Source organism: Hemiscyllium ocellatum, chromosome 6 (genome assembly GCF_020745735.1).
Source record: "Hemiscyllium ocellatum isolate sHemOce1 chromosome 6, sHemOce1.pat.X.cur, whole genome shotgun sequence".
NCBI lineage: Eukaryota > Metazoa > Chordata > Chondrichthyes > Orectolobiformes > Hemiscylliidae > Hemiscyllium > Hemiscyllium ocellatum.
Genome location: NC_083406.1, coordinates 109,331,756 through 109,347,730, shown reverse-complemented (window position 1 = coordinate 109,347,730; position 15,975 = coordinate 109,331,756). Strand labels below are relative to the sequence as shown.

The 15,975-nt window shown below is 42.8% G+C and overlaps 1 protein-coding gene across 2 annotated transcripts in view; it reads right to left on the bottom strand.

The window, feature by feature from the left end:
- Nucleotides 1–15,975, bottom strand: part of si:ch211-269e2.1 (cohesin subunit SA-2) — a 145,441-nt gene that overhangs the window by 68,298 nt on the left and 61,168 nt on the right. For both annotated transcript variants that reach the window (XM_060826268.1, XM_060826269.1), the window contains exons 12-15: nucleotides 12,909–13,007; nucleotides 11,642–11,721; nucleotides 9,630–9,737; nucleotides 479–593 (exon numbers count right to left, since the gene is read on the bottom strand). In XM_060826268.1, the coding sequence (XP_060682251.1) occupies nucleotides 479–593; nucleotides 9,630–9,737; nucleotides 11,642–11,721; nucleotides 12,909–13,007 (402 nt within the window). The remainder of the gene's footprint in view (nucleotides 1–478; nucleotides 594–9,629; nucleotides 9,738–11,641; nucleotides 11,722–12,908; nucleotides 13,008–15,975) is intronic.

Sequence of the window (15,975 nt, the reverse complement as noted above, 5' to 3'; positions counted from 1 at the left end):
AACTGTCAATCACTATTAACTGGTGCATTCGCCATCACAATGCTACTACCAATTTGGGTCCATGTGCTAATCAGTAGTCTGCTTTCATACAAGATTTCCCTTTAAATTAGTATTCTTGCAAGTTGTCCTGATGAGCGCAAGATGAAAAACTATGACAAAATGTGTCTTTTTTCAGCACTACTCAAGTTCTGTACCACCAAATAATTATTTGTCTTATGTAACTTTGATTTTTTTTCTTCTTTTATGCAATAAACTTATGTTCTGCTATGCTGTTAAAAACGACAATACATGTGAATATATTTCAACAACCAACCATCATGGTAACTAACTGCAAAAATTAAACATATGATTGATCATGCTAGCTTTCATTCTGACTTGTTTAGTATTACTATCGGTTGGGATCATAACAAATTATTTCCATGTATCAGACCTTACATGAGTGATCAATATTGTACTGTGCTACACGTATACATCTTACCTCACTCTCCTGATAAAAGTTAACAAGGGTTAACAGATGGTTGAGATTGCAGGTGGGTTTTTCCTTTCTCTCAGGCACTTCATCTTGTACGTCAGACTCCAGGCCGCAAAACAACCTAAAACAAACATTTTCCATTGACTGGTACATCTGGTATTTGTTTTGTCAAACAATTCAGCTCTCAATTGAAGTACACATTGGCTCTTTACTGAAATCTCTACAAATATTGACGTAGGTTCAGAAACCCCCTGCAAATAATGACACCTCTACCAAGACCCATTACTATAGAGATATATTCCAAAGAACCAACAGTCCTACAGAAGATGGGCCTATTGCCCAAAGCAAACAGATGGCATCATTTCTTCAGGCATTTTTAACAGTGTACAATAGAAGCAAGATTGTGGGTCTGTTGCTCAAGCTTAAGTCAAACTTCGTTGGAAGAGTATAGCGGGCCAAAGGTCCCACTCCAGATACATGAAGACATAATACATGCTGACATTCCTGTGTGGTTATGAACAAGTTCCACACTGTTGAAGGCTACCCCATCTCCCCTCTCAGGGAGATGATCAGGATTGACTGGCACAAGGGGTCATAGTTTTAAGATATTAGAGACATAGAGATGTACAGCATGGAAACAGACCATTTGGTCCAATCCGTCCATGCCGACCAGATATCCCAACCCAATCTAGTCTCACCTGCCAGCACCCAGCCCATATCCTTCCAAACCCTTCCTATTCATATACCCATCCAAATGCCTTTTAAGTGTTGCAATTGTACCAGCCTCCACCACATCCTCTGGCAGCTCATTCCATACATGTACCACCCTTTGCGTGAAACATTTGCCCCTTAGGTCTCTTTTATATCTTTCCACTCTCACCCTAAACCTATGCCCTCTAGTTCTGGACTCCCCGGTCCTAGGGAAAAGACTTTGTCTATTTATCCTATCCATGCCCCTCATAATTTTGTAAACCTCTAGAAGGTCACCCCTCAGCCTCTGACGCTCCAGGGAAAACAGACCCAGCCTGTTCAACTTCTCCCTACAGCTCAAATCCTCCATCCCTGGCAACATCCTTGTAAATCTTTTCTGAACCCTTTCAAGTTTCACAACAGCTTTCCGATAGGAAGGAGACCAAAATTGCACACAATATTCCAACAGCGGCCTAACCAATGTCCTGTACAGCCACAACCTGACCTCCCAACTCCTGTACTCAATACTCTGACCAATACAGGAAAGCATACCAAACGCCTTCTTCACTATCCTATCTACCTGCGACTTCACTTTCAAGGAGCTATGAATGTGCACTCCAAGGTCTCATTTGCTTTCCCAAAATGCAGCACCTCGCATTTATCTGAATTAAACTCCATCTGCCACTTCTCAGCCCATCGGCCCATCTGGTCCAGATCCTGTTGTAATTTGAGGTAACCCTCTTCACTGTCCACTACACCTCCAATTTTGATGTCATCTGCAAACTTACTAACTGCACCGCTTATGCTCGCATCCAAATCATTTATGTAAATGATAACAAGCAGAGGACTCAGCACCTATCCTTGTGGGACTCCACTGGTCACAGGCCTCCAGTCTGAAAAACAACCCTCCACCACCACCCTCTGTTTTCTACCTTTGAGCCAGTTCTGTATCCAAATGGCTACTTCTCCCTGTATTACATGAGATCTAACCTTGATAATCAGGCACCCAAGAGGAATCTTGTTGAACGCCTTACTGAAGTCCATATAGATCACATCTACTGCTCTGCCCTCATCAATTTTCTTTGTTACTTCTTCAAAAAACTCAATCAAGTTTGTGAGACATGATTTCCCACGCACAAAGCCATGTTGACTATTCCTAATCAGTCCTTGCCATTCCAAATACATGTACATCCTGTCCCTGAGGATTCCCTCCAACAACTCGCCCACCACTGACAACAGGCTCACTGGTCTATAGTTCCCTGGCTTGTCTTTTCCGCCCATCGTAATCATGGCCCCACGTTTGCCAACCTGCAGTCTTCTGGCTAATGATGATACAAATATCTCAGCAAGAGGCCCAGCAATCACTTCTCTAGCTTCCCACAGAGTTCTCGGGTACACCTGATCAGGTCCTGGGGATTTATCCACTTTTAACCATTTCAAGACATCTAGCACTTCCTCCTCTGTAATCTGGACATTTTGCAAGATGTCACCATCTAATTCTCTACAGTCTATCCGTTCCATATCCTTTTCCACAGTAAATACTGATACAAAAATTCATTTAGTATCTCCCCCATCAGCAAAAGCCGCCTTGCTGATCTTTGAGGGGCCCTATTCTCTCCCCAGTTACCCTTTTGTCCTTAATATATTTGTAAAAACCCTTTGGATTCTCCTTAATTCTATTTGCCAAAGCTATCTCATGTCCCCATTTTGCCCTCCTGATTTCCCTCTTCAGTATACTCCTACTTCCTTTATCCTCTTTTATGGATTCACTCGATCTATCCTGTCTATACCTGACATATGCTTCCTTCTTTTTCTTAACCAAACCCTCAATTTCTTTAGTCATCCAGCATTCCCTATACCTACCAGCCTTCCCTTTCACCCTGACAGGAATATACTTTCTCTAGATTCTTGTTATCTCATTTCTGAAGGCTTCCCATTTTCCAGGTATAGAGGGGTCATCAGAGATAGGTTCTTTACGCATGGAGTTGAGAATGCATGGAAAGCGTTGCCAGCAGTGGTAGTGGAAGCACAGTCATTAGGGGCATTTAAGCGACTGCTGGACATGCACATGGATAGCAGTGAGTTAAGGAGAGAGTGGGTTAAGTTATTTTATTTTACATTAGGATTAATCCTCAGCACAACATCATGGGCCAAAGGGCCTGTTTCGTGCTGTACATTTCTATGTTCTATGTTAAAGATCCTGTGGCAATACTTCAAAGAAGAGTAGAAGAATTCATCCCTGACTAATGTTTATCTTTCAACCACATAAATGACCATTAATCATTAATCTTGGATTATTTATCTCATTCTTGTTTGTGGGAGCTCTCTGTGTGTAATGTGGCCATTCATTGCAAAACCTCAGATATCCTAGGCTCATGAATGGCAATATGTAAATGCATGGCCTTTCCAACAGCGGGTGAAGGGAAAAGCCCAAATATTTCTGAAAGCGAGTCCCACTCCATTTTTGTTACTTCACTGGAAATGGAGAGCACAACTATTGGCAAAATGATGGCGAGGGAACAGCTCAGATCTGAGGAATGTCAGAATCATCGAACAGCAAATCCTTGAGCCATTGTTGCTTGGAGACCATGATATGCCGACAAAGGTAAAATAACTTGTCTTCCCTCAAGTGCTCCACTTGAAACTTTCTCAAGAGTTATTTTGATATTTGGGGGCTCCTTGTTTGTTTTCACGAACTCATTTATTAGATGGCGCAGTCACAGGGCAATAAAACATACAGTATTAGTGTGGACATAAAGGGTATTTAGAGTCATAGAGTCACGGAAACAGACCCTTCAGTCAAACTTGTCTATGCCGACGAGGTATCCCAACCTAATCTAGTCCCATCTGCCAGCACTTGGCCCATATCCTTCTAAACCCTTCCTATTCATATACCCATCCAGATGTCTTTTAAATGTTGTAATTGTACCAACCTTCACCACTTCCTCTGGCAGCCTATTCCATACATGTACCACCTTCTGCGTGAAAAAGTTGCCCCTTAGATCCCTTTTACATTTTCCCTGTCACACCCTAAACCTATTCCCTCTAGTTCTGGACTCCTCCCCACCCCAGGGAAAAGACCTTGTATATTTATCCTATCCATGCCCCTCATGATTTTATAAACCTCTATAAGGTCAGCCTCCAATACTCCAGGGAATACAACCCCAGACTATTCAGCCTCTCCCTATAGCTCAAATTCTCCAACCCTGGCAACATCCTTATAAATCTTTTCTTAACCCTTTCAAGTTTCACAACATCCTTCCGAGAGGAGGGAGACCAGAATTGCACACAACATTCCAAAGTGGCCTACCCAGTGTCGTCCCGCAACATGACCTCCCAACTATTTGTCCTCAGAAAAAAACAGAATTAGAAAAATTCATCAATAATCATCTGTTTATTGAATTTAAAGCCAAAACATACAAGGAAAGTTCTTAGATATTACAATATTTAAATTTGTTTAGGATAGCAGACAATTGATGGGCTGAAAGGCCTGTTTCCACACTGTAGGGAATCTAATTTAAAGTTAGAAACAATTTGTTTTTCCAAAACAACTGACACGTATTTCTACATTCAAAAAGCCATCACCCTGAAATCATCTTAAATAGATTGGTGAGGTCACCATTAATGTGCTCCCATCACACATGTACAAAGTTGGAGAATTTTAGCATTAGTTAATATCCTGCCTTACTGCATTCAGATCTCAATCTCAGACATGTGTAACAATTAACATAGTTACAGTACGACCCACTACATTGAACACAAGTAAAGCGGCTCCTGAACTTAAACAGCATTAAACTATCAATTTCACATTAATTTGCAAGGAATTCCTTACCTTAGTGATTAAAGATTTTTTAGGCGTTACTGAGCTATTTGTCAACAGGTTTAAAACCTTAGTCTCTCCATCGCAACCTCTCTCTCCACTCCCTCTTGCAATGTCATTTTCCACTATAGCCCCCATGCCCATCCTGCACCCTTTCTACACAAATAACTATTTTACAGTCCTTTCCTCTTCCCACATCCTTACAACAGCTCCCTTCTCACCACACTCCTATCTTGAAGTCTTCTCTTCCTCCCTATGCATCTTGCAACACCGTTTCCCTCCATTACACACGGCCCTCCATTTTCTCTCCCTGAAACCTTTTTTGCAGCCTTCCTTCCACCCCCCCACCCCCCCACCTGCCCAACACCCACAGATCCTTCCATCCCGCCCACCCAACATTTGGAAACCAGGAAAAGGCTGTCAATTTCAGCCTCAGCTAAAGTTGTCTCCACCCCCCCCACCCCCCCAGTAACTTCCTCACTGATGCCCCTGTCTATCTGCTGCTCCTTCAAACACATTGTTTCTCTCCCTCTCATTGGTGAGCCTATCAGCAGCAGGAATAAGCGAGAATTGCCTCGTGATTGGAGGAATAGCTCTTCCTTCTCTTCTGTTTACCAGGGAGACTATTCTCTGATTGGTCGCCCTCATGCCTGGATTTTTCTGGGGAGTTGAGAATTGTATGACCAACCTCAAGGACTCCGAAGACCTCAAAAATACCACAACAACAACTTGTAGCCCATTTATATCATAGAAACACCATCCAGCCCCACCCCAACCCCAATAAAGCAACTCTCTCATTAGAGAGAGAGATGACTGATGGTTGTTTGATCTGAGTGTCACCATGCCTCAGGCAAGCAGAGAGGTTGAGAAGGAGAATCCTTTATGGTGACCTTAGCCAGTGAGAGAATTGAACCCACGCTGTTGGTGTTACTCTGCATTGCAAACCTGCCAGTCAGCCAACTGAGTTAACCAACCCCCTAATGGTAGATTATGATTAGGTTGCCACAGCCTGAATGGATAATCACTTATTTCCAATGCAGTGTATTACACATCACCTGCAGGTGGAGCTACTATCTACAGACTCTTACTGACACTGTGAACAAACACATTTTGATTTTTTAGAAAACAGTTCACAGATAAATGCTCAGAGAGCTGACATATCTCACCCAAAATTGCCCTTGGGTGATTTGTTTTAAAAGGATAACTGTTGAAAGACTACATCATTGCAACTTGTGATGGAGGGATACACTTGTAAACTTACAGGTGCCTCTTAGTTCTCGTGTTGGAGGTCCATCAGGCCATTGAAAAGCAGTGGGCTTGGCCACAGATATTTTGCAATGTATCCACACACACAACATGGGTGCTGGGGAAAATAAGCACTACCGCAGTTGGGTGGTAGTGTAGGGGAAAGGAAAAAAAAACAGGTGTGCCACAGTTAAGAAAAAAAAAGAAAAAAAAGATTTTTAAAAAACCAGGAGATTGCACACGGTGTCCACCGACACCCTGGAGTTGTTCAGGGAGAGGTGGGCGCCGCAGGGAATGGAGTGCATTATTTCCCCCTCCAACTCTATTTTGATTTAGTCCCTGCCCTCCCCGTCACTGTTTGATCACACAGCATTGCCCTTTGATGTGAAGGACACTGCTTGTCACTGGCCACTCCTGGTGGTGGAAATTGAATAAAGAGTCGTGCACCTTGTGCTGGGGGAAAAAGTAAGCACTACCACAGTTAGGCGGTAGTGTGGGGCAAGTTTTTTTAAAAAAATAAAATAGAAAAACAAATGAAAAGCTGTGTCAGACATCCTGTTCCCTCGGATAACTGGCTCTGAAACAAAAACAAAAAAACTAAAATAACCAGGAGATTCTGCTTGTCACTGGCCACTCGGGTGTTTCCTATCTTCCTGGTGGTGGAAACTGAATAAAGATTCATCCACCTTGTGTCTCACACTGTGTCTCACAGCTGCACATACACAACATGGGTGCTGGGGGAAAAAAATAAGCACTACCACAGTTAGACGGTAATGTGGGGGTAAAAGAAAAAGGAGTGTAAAAAGAAAATTTTTTTTTAAATAACCAGGGGATTCAGAGAGTCTCCTCATTCCAAGGACTGGGTTTGAGCTGGCTGGTCAGAGCCCATACACATGTTAAAAAGGTGACTTGATGATGGGGTACCAGCTTCTGTGCAGTTAGATTAGTTTAGATTCCCTACAGTATGAAAACAGGCCTTTCGGCCCATCAAGTCCACACCGACCTTCCGAAGAGTAACCCACCCAGACCCATTCCCCTACCTTGTACTTATACCTGACTAATGCACTTAACACTATGGGCTATTTAGCACGGCCAATTCACCTGGCCTGCACATCTTTGGATTGTGGGAGGAAACTGGAGCACGCAGAGGAAACTCTCGCAGACACGGGGAGAATGTGCAAACTCCATCCAGACAGTCACCCAAGGCAGGAATCGAACCCAGGTCCCTGGCGCTATGAGGCAGCTGTGCTAACCACTGAGCCACCATGCCGCCCTAACTTCACTTCCTTTCTAAAGGCACTTTGACAATGACCATAGGATTTTCTGCTTCTGTATCACTGAGCGCAAAATTCATAACACAACCAGTGGAAGGTCGAGGACTGAGAAGATGGAAATCCTAGCTCACATCTGTGGTTTGTAACTCTCGAACTATCTCAATGCTGTCAGACAGTTTGGTACGTGGCTCGGGTCAAACCAACTGCTTTGGCCTTAGATTGGAGCCACAGATTTCAAAAGATAAGACAAGCACAATTTTAAACAATTTCAAACTCCTGTGTTACAATCCACAGAGAATCAGTTCAGATATTCATTCTGCTTATTTTTCTTTTTGCACTAATTTAGTTGATAAACATTGAGAAACCAACCGCACATTGGTTGGTCAACACAAAAATATGTCAGCCATTTATTAAGTATTTGAGAAGTTGCTAGTCTTATGGTCTTTTGGGATGTCTTGGATAGATTCACTGTCATCAATCCTCCTATTGATACCAGTCTCTGTTACCAATGTCAAGTGCAAACAATGCCCACAAAGTCCTCAGCAGAAATTAATTTTGATAAGCATTACAGGTTTATAGTAATCAGTTATGCCACATCCGAAATGGTGAATTCTGGATGACACTCAGGTAGTTGACCTGATAATCTGATGGCCACAATGCAGAGAGACAGCGAGAAGGGGATCATGTGAAAACAGATGGGATGGGGAAATGGGCCAATGGAACACAACTATATGGATAGGAGGAGTATATACAGCCAGATGTTATGGACTGGGAGAGAGAGAGTCCATGGTAAGACATTTGGTTGTTTTTAAGAGTAAGTGCATATTACAGCTATTGAAACTTTCGCACACAGAACTGATTTTAATTACAGAGCTGGCTAGCCCCTCCCAGGAACAGTCCTTTATATCCTAGTGGGAGGAGCTTTAGTGTGAAGGAGTAAGGTATGAACTGCTTATTCAATAGTTATCCATGTTACTAAGATGAAGAATGTGTAGAGTGTCTGACTTGGTAGCATCCTCATATCAAATTGAGACTTAATCATGATCGTCATTCTCCCCTCCAGTCATGTATACAGAAAAGGTCACCATATCTACATATAGGGCACCATAAAATTTGGATTCAACATTGTGTACAATAACTTTATAGCTTGAGCTCTCCCATGTCCTTAGCTCAACCTCCACACACTACTTTGTTATCATATAGTCTGCTATTAAACACATGCCATTAACAGTCTCTATTAACAGCTATACATCATCCTGACCAGAATATTATCCACTCCTTTGTGTGTCCAACTGTTCTTCACTCTCTTTGGGCTCTCTCCCCACATACTCCTTAGCCCCACCTTATCTTCTACATATAAGCCAACACTTTCTTCGTTAACATCAGTTCTGAGAAAGGGTCACTCAATCTGAAACATTAACTACGACTTCTCTCCACAGATGCTGGCACACCTGCTGAGCCTTTCCAGCACTATAACAATACTGGCATTCAATTCTCTCTCTCCCCCTTTCTCACCTCCTTGCATTCTAAGCTATCGGCAGCATTTTCCGGTTTCTTGTGGGGCCCAGCCTACGGTCTGGACAAAATGAGATCCCTGCGGAACATCACCATACAGCCCAGCAGAGGTCACCAGAGAGCAGGCAGGAATTCCACACATGGATGATTTTGCAAGTTCTTAGTTCAAGGTCACTAAGGTCCATGACATTACAGCTCGGATTACCTTTTTTTACAAACAACATTCCACAAAGTTAACGACCACAAAAGCTGCTGCCTGAGGTTAAGTTGTCACTGATACTGTAAGCAAAATAATATTGTCGCTGAGTTTAATTCTAGCACCTTCCAGCCTTTGGGAGAGATATTGGACCTCACTGTGCCTTGTGCCTTTACAAATGGGTGTAAAATAATTGCAACAAGAAGTTTGTTTGGGGACCAATAATCTGCACCCCTTAGCTGCCCAAAAATTGTCCATCCCAATAATAGATCATCCTATGAATGAACCACAACACAATTGAATGTTCCTCAGCTGTTGCTCCACTTCAGAGACTTGTTTTCGGGTGTTGAGGTATCACTTTTGTTCCTAGACCTATTACTATCCTAATTCCCTCTAATTCAAAAGATTTGCACTTACTTTCTGTGCAGGAATTCACCAGCTGCCAAAGCCACAGGTCTTTGTGCTGAATAAACCAACTGATATAACTGTTCACAGTCATGAGAAGTTAAAAACTCCTCGCAGTTCCTGCAGGAAATTAAGAAACAGATTCCAATCATTTTATTCCACGTCATTTGTGCACTATTTTCTGGGTAGTACAGAACTCGAATATCTCTGAAAAAAAAAGAGACAAGTTGCCAAAACCTTTTGTCTTACACTCTTTTGGATAAAAGCAAGGAAACCAAATTTGAAATCAACCTATACTTCAGGAGCAAAGAGTGCTGCTTAGTAGGCAGCATGATTCCATTATGATTGGCCAAGGGGAGGAAACAGAGTGGAACTATAGACTCCCCAAACTCCCAGGTAATTACAAAAAAAAGCACAGGGCCTGAACATATTCCTTCTGTTTCTGAGAACGAATGTACGTCACTTCTAATAAATGTAAATGAGCAAGGTTACAAGTCCAACTGTTTATCTTAAATTGGTTGTTCAGGAGTGCTGGCCAATTAACAAATCACACAAACAGGAAAGGTTTTGTATTGGATTTTCCAAATAGGGGCTTGTTTAAAGTTCAGGGTAGACAAGCAGCACCAGGAAGTGGAGACGTCAATGTTTTAAGTGTAACCCTTCTTCAGGACTACATTTGGGTGAAAGGGGAGCTGCAGATAAGGGGACATGGGCATGTTGGGGGGGGGGGGGGAAGGGCGGGGTGTGAGGTAGTGATAGGTGAACACAGGTGGAGAGTATGACCTGGTTGGTTGATGGGAGGAATGAATCTGGCTGGTGGCTGGAAGGGGGAGGGGGAGGGGGAGAGGGGAGAGGGGAGAGGGAGACTCAGAGGGAGAGGGAGAGGGAGACTCAGAGGGAGAGGGAGAGGGAGACTCAGACTCAGACTCAATGTTGAGTCTTCTGGGCTGAAAGCTGCCCAGGCGGAAGATGAGGTGTTGTTCCCCAATTTGCAGTCTGATTCGCTATGGCAATGGAGGAGGCCAAGGATGGTCATGTTGGAAAAGGAATGGGATGGGGAATTAAAATGGACAGTGACTGGGAGGTCCGGTTGGCTGAGATGCTGGTGAAAGGTGCTCTTAGTTTACATTTGGTGCCCCCGATCAGGAGCACCTAATACAGTAAACATGGTTGGAGGAGAGGCAGGTGAACCTCTGTCTCACCTGGAAGGACTGTTTGGGGCCCTGGATGAAGGTGGGGGGTGGTGGTGTGCCAGCAGGTTTTGCATCTTTTGCGATTGCACAGGAACGGGGTGGGGGTTGGCAAGGAGAGTGGTGTGAATCAAGGTGTTGGACTTTCAGTTTCTGATCTCTAACTCTGTTGAAGTTTATCAATATTGGAGTTACTTGGGAGAAATTCAGTTGCTTTCCAATGGCCTTGCCTCAATCCAATTCATTGCCAGTGTTCATAGTGTAGCCTACAGGCTCACAAAGAGCTGAACTCCAACAGCAGTCCCCACCATTATATAATTCCTGCAGAAAAGATCATTGGAATAAACAGAGGATATCTTATTTCTGTTGCAATCAAGTTGAGTGAGACTTTCCTTGCTCATTAATTGTCAGCTTCTGCCCTGGTTGCAATCAGAATTTGAGTCTTATGATTACATTGTACACCAGGAACTTTACTGTGTCATAAAGAATGATAGTTCAGTTAATGAGGTCTTCCAAATGTCCTTCACATCTCTGACTGTCAGTACTCTCCTATCCTCTCCTTGATAGGCCAAAGAGCCACTACATGGGGTAGCATTTAAATACGGACACAGCAAAATGTTTAATCTCAAATTAATTCCATGATTTATCAACTAAGTTAAATAACGCTAGAACAGATCCAACAATGTGGAGTTAGAGAAAACAAAGTACTGACATTAATTGCAGGATGGTTTAGTTCACTGTAATTCAATTCGCTGAACCAAAAATCCATATTTCTAGAACTGACTGAGGTAACACAACTGAAAAGACTCATTCTAAAAAGAAGCATTTACTTACTCCAGCATGAGAGTTAACACCTTGATTGCTTGGACAGCTACTTCACTTTCTTTGTCCAGTGTCATTGATATGATTCTATCCTGTTGGAAAACAACACAACACAGTACAGCAATGGACATCTGCATTAATTACAGTGAGAACAACTTCCTAAACCTGACAGCACTGTTGGCCTTCAGAGTCAAGTGATCATATTTCCTAATTTGATCTCCTCATGGGATGGGGTGTTGCTAGTAAGGCCAGCATCTCTCATCCATTTTGATTGGCCCTGGAACTGGATGGTTTACAAGGCCATTTAAAAGGCCATTTATAGTCAACCACATTCCTTTGAAATCACCTATAGGTCAGACCAGGTAAAGGTGACAGATTCCATTTCCTAAAAGGGTATCAGTGAACCAAATGGGTTTTTACAGCAATCAAGACTGGTTACATGATCAGCATTTACTTCCAGATTTTTAATTGACTTCCAACCTCACTACGTGCCAAGGCAGGTTTCAAATGTCCCAGATATTAGCCTGGGGTTCTGGATTGTTAGCACGCTGACATTATCACTTCATCATTACCTCCTGATTTCCTGTCCAAATGAAAATTTAATAACACAGCGCCCTCTAATTATAGGGTCTAAATACATTTTTAAGATAACCAAAATGATCATGTGCGAATCATACACAGAATAACCCTAACCCTAACTTATTCTCTTCCAGGCACACCTAATAACTGGTTGTATAAGCGTGTGCCTGTGAAGTAGTTTGACTGATACAGTCATTAGGATGGGTTTTCCCACTTGAAAAAATCCAAAATTCTAACAGGCCTGTCCCAAAAACAGACCTAGCATGGAACAAGCCAAAGACTTTTGCCAATGTCAGACAACCCAACCTCCTTACCAAACAACCACCAGGGCTGAAGTCAATTTATAATATCAAGGTGACAACCCATGATTATAAAAGCAAGTCACAAATGATTGGCTCCCACAGAGGGGGATGGTGACATCACTTATCCAGTATTTGAGAGTCCCAGGCTAATATTCTAGGGACATGAGCTCAAATTCCATCTCTCAGCCTTTTTAAGGGAATTTCAATTAAACGAATCTGGAATATGAATCTAAGCAGTGCACGCGTCCCTATCATCAACTGTTGTAAAATCCCATCTGGTTCACCTACAGCCTTGACGGAAGGAAACATGACATCCATGCCTGGTCTCGCTCCAGACTTCATCCTTTGGCTACAGGGAGACATGCTGACTCTACTCGGATCGTCAATATTTGACTCACCTTAAAACGACAGGTAAAAAGGTCCATCTTTGAACAAAGCTCTTTGTCAGAGTACAGACCCAGTAAACCAATCAGGCATTTCAATCTCACGTCACTTTGCTTCAAAAATAAAATAAACATGTATTAGAGGAAGAAAAAAAGCTGAATACATTCACAGCTTAACATAGCGTTAATAAAATAAACACTAACGCTTTTTTTTGCATGTTTGATTATTTTAACATATGCTTAAACAGCTGTTGCTAGTGCACCTGCTCACCAACTCCATTGCCTCTGCTTTTGACACTTTTGTTCCCAAGAATTCATTCACTGAATTGTTACAATGCAGAAGACCACTGAATCCACTAAGTCTGCACCAGTTCTCCAAATGAATTCTCCAAATTCTCCCCATAGTCCTGCACATTTTTTTCTTTTCAAATAACAGTCAAATTCTCTGTTAAATGCTTTGATTGAACTAGCCTCTATATTACTCAGACTCTAGGCCCTAACCACTCGCATTGTGAAAAAGTTATTCCTCACATCACTTTTATTTCTTTCACCAATTACTTTAAAACTCTTGTTCTCGATCATTTTTATCATAAGTGGGAACACTTTCTCTTCATCTACACCATTCAGAGAAGTAACAAAGAGGATTGATGAGGGCAGAGCAGTGGACATGATCTGTATGGATTTCAGTAAGGCGTCTGACAAGGTTCCCCATGGGACACTGTTTAGCAAGGTTAGATCTCATGGAATACAGGGAGAACTAGCCATTTGGAGACAGAACTGGCTCAAAGGTAAAAGACAGGGGGTGGTGGTGGAGGGTTGTTTTTCAGACTGGAGGCCTGTGACCAGTGGAGTGTCACAAGGATCAGTGCTGGATCCGCTATTTTTCATCATTTATATAAATGATTTGGATATGAACATAGGAGAGGTATTGTTAATACGTTTGCAGATGGAGGTGTAGTGGACAGCAAAGAAGGTTAGCTCAGATTATAATGGGATCTTAATCAGATGGGCCAATGGGCTGAGGACTGGCAGATAGAGTTTAATTTAGGTAAATGCAAGTTGCTACATTTTGGAAAAGCAAATCAGAACAGGACCCATACACTTAATGGTAAGGTCCTATGGAATATTGCTGAACAGAGACCTTGGAGTGCAGGTTCATAGCTCCTTGAAAGTAGAGTCACAGGTTGATAGGATAGTGAAGAAGGCATTTGTTATGCTTTCCTTTATTAGTCAGAAAACTGTGTATGGGAGTTTAGAGGTCATGTTACAGCTGTACAGGACATTGGTTAGGCCACTTTTGGAATATTGCGTGCAATTCTGGTCGCCTTCCCATCAGAAGAATGTTGTGAAACCTGAAAGGGTACAGAAAAGATTTACAAGAATGTTGCCAGGGTTGGAGGAGTTGAGCTATAGGGAGAGTCTGAATAGGCTGGGGCTGTTTTCCCTGGCATCGGCGGCTAAGGGGTGACCATACAAACGTTTATAAAATCACGAGGGGCATGGATAGGGTAAACAGACAAAGTCTTTTCCTGGCATGGGGGAGTCCAGAACTAGAGGGCATAGGTATAGGGGAGAGGGGAGAACTTTAAAAGGGTCCTAAGGGGCAACTTTTTCATGAGGGTGGTGCATGTATGAAATGAGCTGCCAGAGGATGTGGTGGAGGCTGGTACAATTACAACATTTAAAAGGCATCTGGATGGGTATATGAATAGGAAGGGTTTAGAGAGATATCGGCCAAATGTGAGCAAATGGGACTAGATTAGGTTGAGATAAGTGGTCAGCATGGACGAGTTGGACCAAAGGGTCTATTTCTGTGCTGTACATCTCTATGACTCTATGACCTCTCATGATTTTGAATATATTTGTCAAATCTCCTCTAAGTCTCCTTTTCTCTATGGAAAACTCTCTCTCACTGCTGGTACTCCCCTATTCCACCCCTTAACTCCAAGGGCCACAAACTTTGCAAGTAATTTGTCCAATCATTCATTCCAGAGGGAGTACTGACCAAACTGAGCTCATGCACATCTTTCTATTATTCCCAGATTTACCATAACTCCATCATGTGGACTTTCGTCAAAACTCTATTCCCTCGCCTTTTCTATTCTCGAGTCAAACACCAAGTATGAAAACGTCACAAACGTCTGCCTCTTCAAATGAGGCCATCATGCAATTCACTCTATCAACCATCTTCTCTGCTTATCTCACTTGTTTTAGTCCATATCCCAGCCCTCAGATACACTGTGTTATTATATTATACTACAGGTATCCCCCACTTTTCGAACGTTCACTTTGCGCAATTTTGCTTTTATGAAAGACCTACATTAGTACCTGTTTTCGTGAATCCAAAGAGAATTTTCGCTTTTAGGCACTACTTTTTCCCATATAAATCACGCACCTTTGCTTTACACAATCTCCAGCTGACGAAAGGTTTCCTGGGAATGCTTTACTAACGAATAGTAGGGGCTACCAGTATATCAAGCACCGTCCCTTCACCCTACACTTCTCAAAGCTCATTCCTGCCATGTGATCCAATTGCAGTTCTCTGTATTTCATCCCCAGACCATTCTGCTACCATTCTGTCAGGTGGTCATGTTTGTGGGTAGTAAATGTATTCACCACTTAGCATTCCCAGCTTACTCTAGATCAGAATTTGCCTTAAGTCAGCGCCCATCTCTTCTTCCTAACATTGCTACATCAGCACTTGAAGTAATCATCAAATCCCTACAGAGTGGAAAGAGGCCATTTGGCCCATTAGGTCCACACTGAAGAGCATCCCACCCAGACCCACCGTATAACCCTGCATTTCCCATGGCTAATCCACCTAGCCTGCACATCCCTGGACACTGTGGGCAATTTAGCACAGCCAATCCACCTAACATACACATCGTTTGGACTGTGGGAGGAAACCATGGTGCCTGGAGGAAACCCATTCAGACATGGGGAGAGCATGCAAACTCAACACAGACAGTCGCCTGAGGATGAAATCAAACCCGTGTTCCTGGCGCTGTGAGGCAGTGGTGCTAACCACTGAGCCACCGTGCCACCCAATGATTCATAGTGTAGTACGGACTGTGGATGAAAA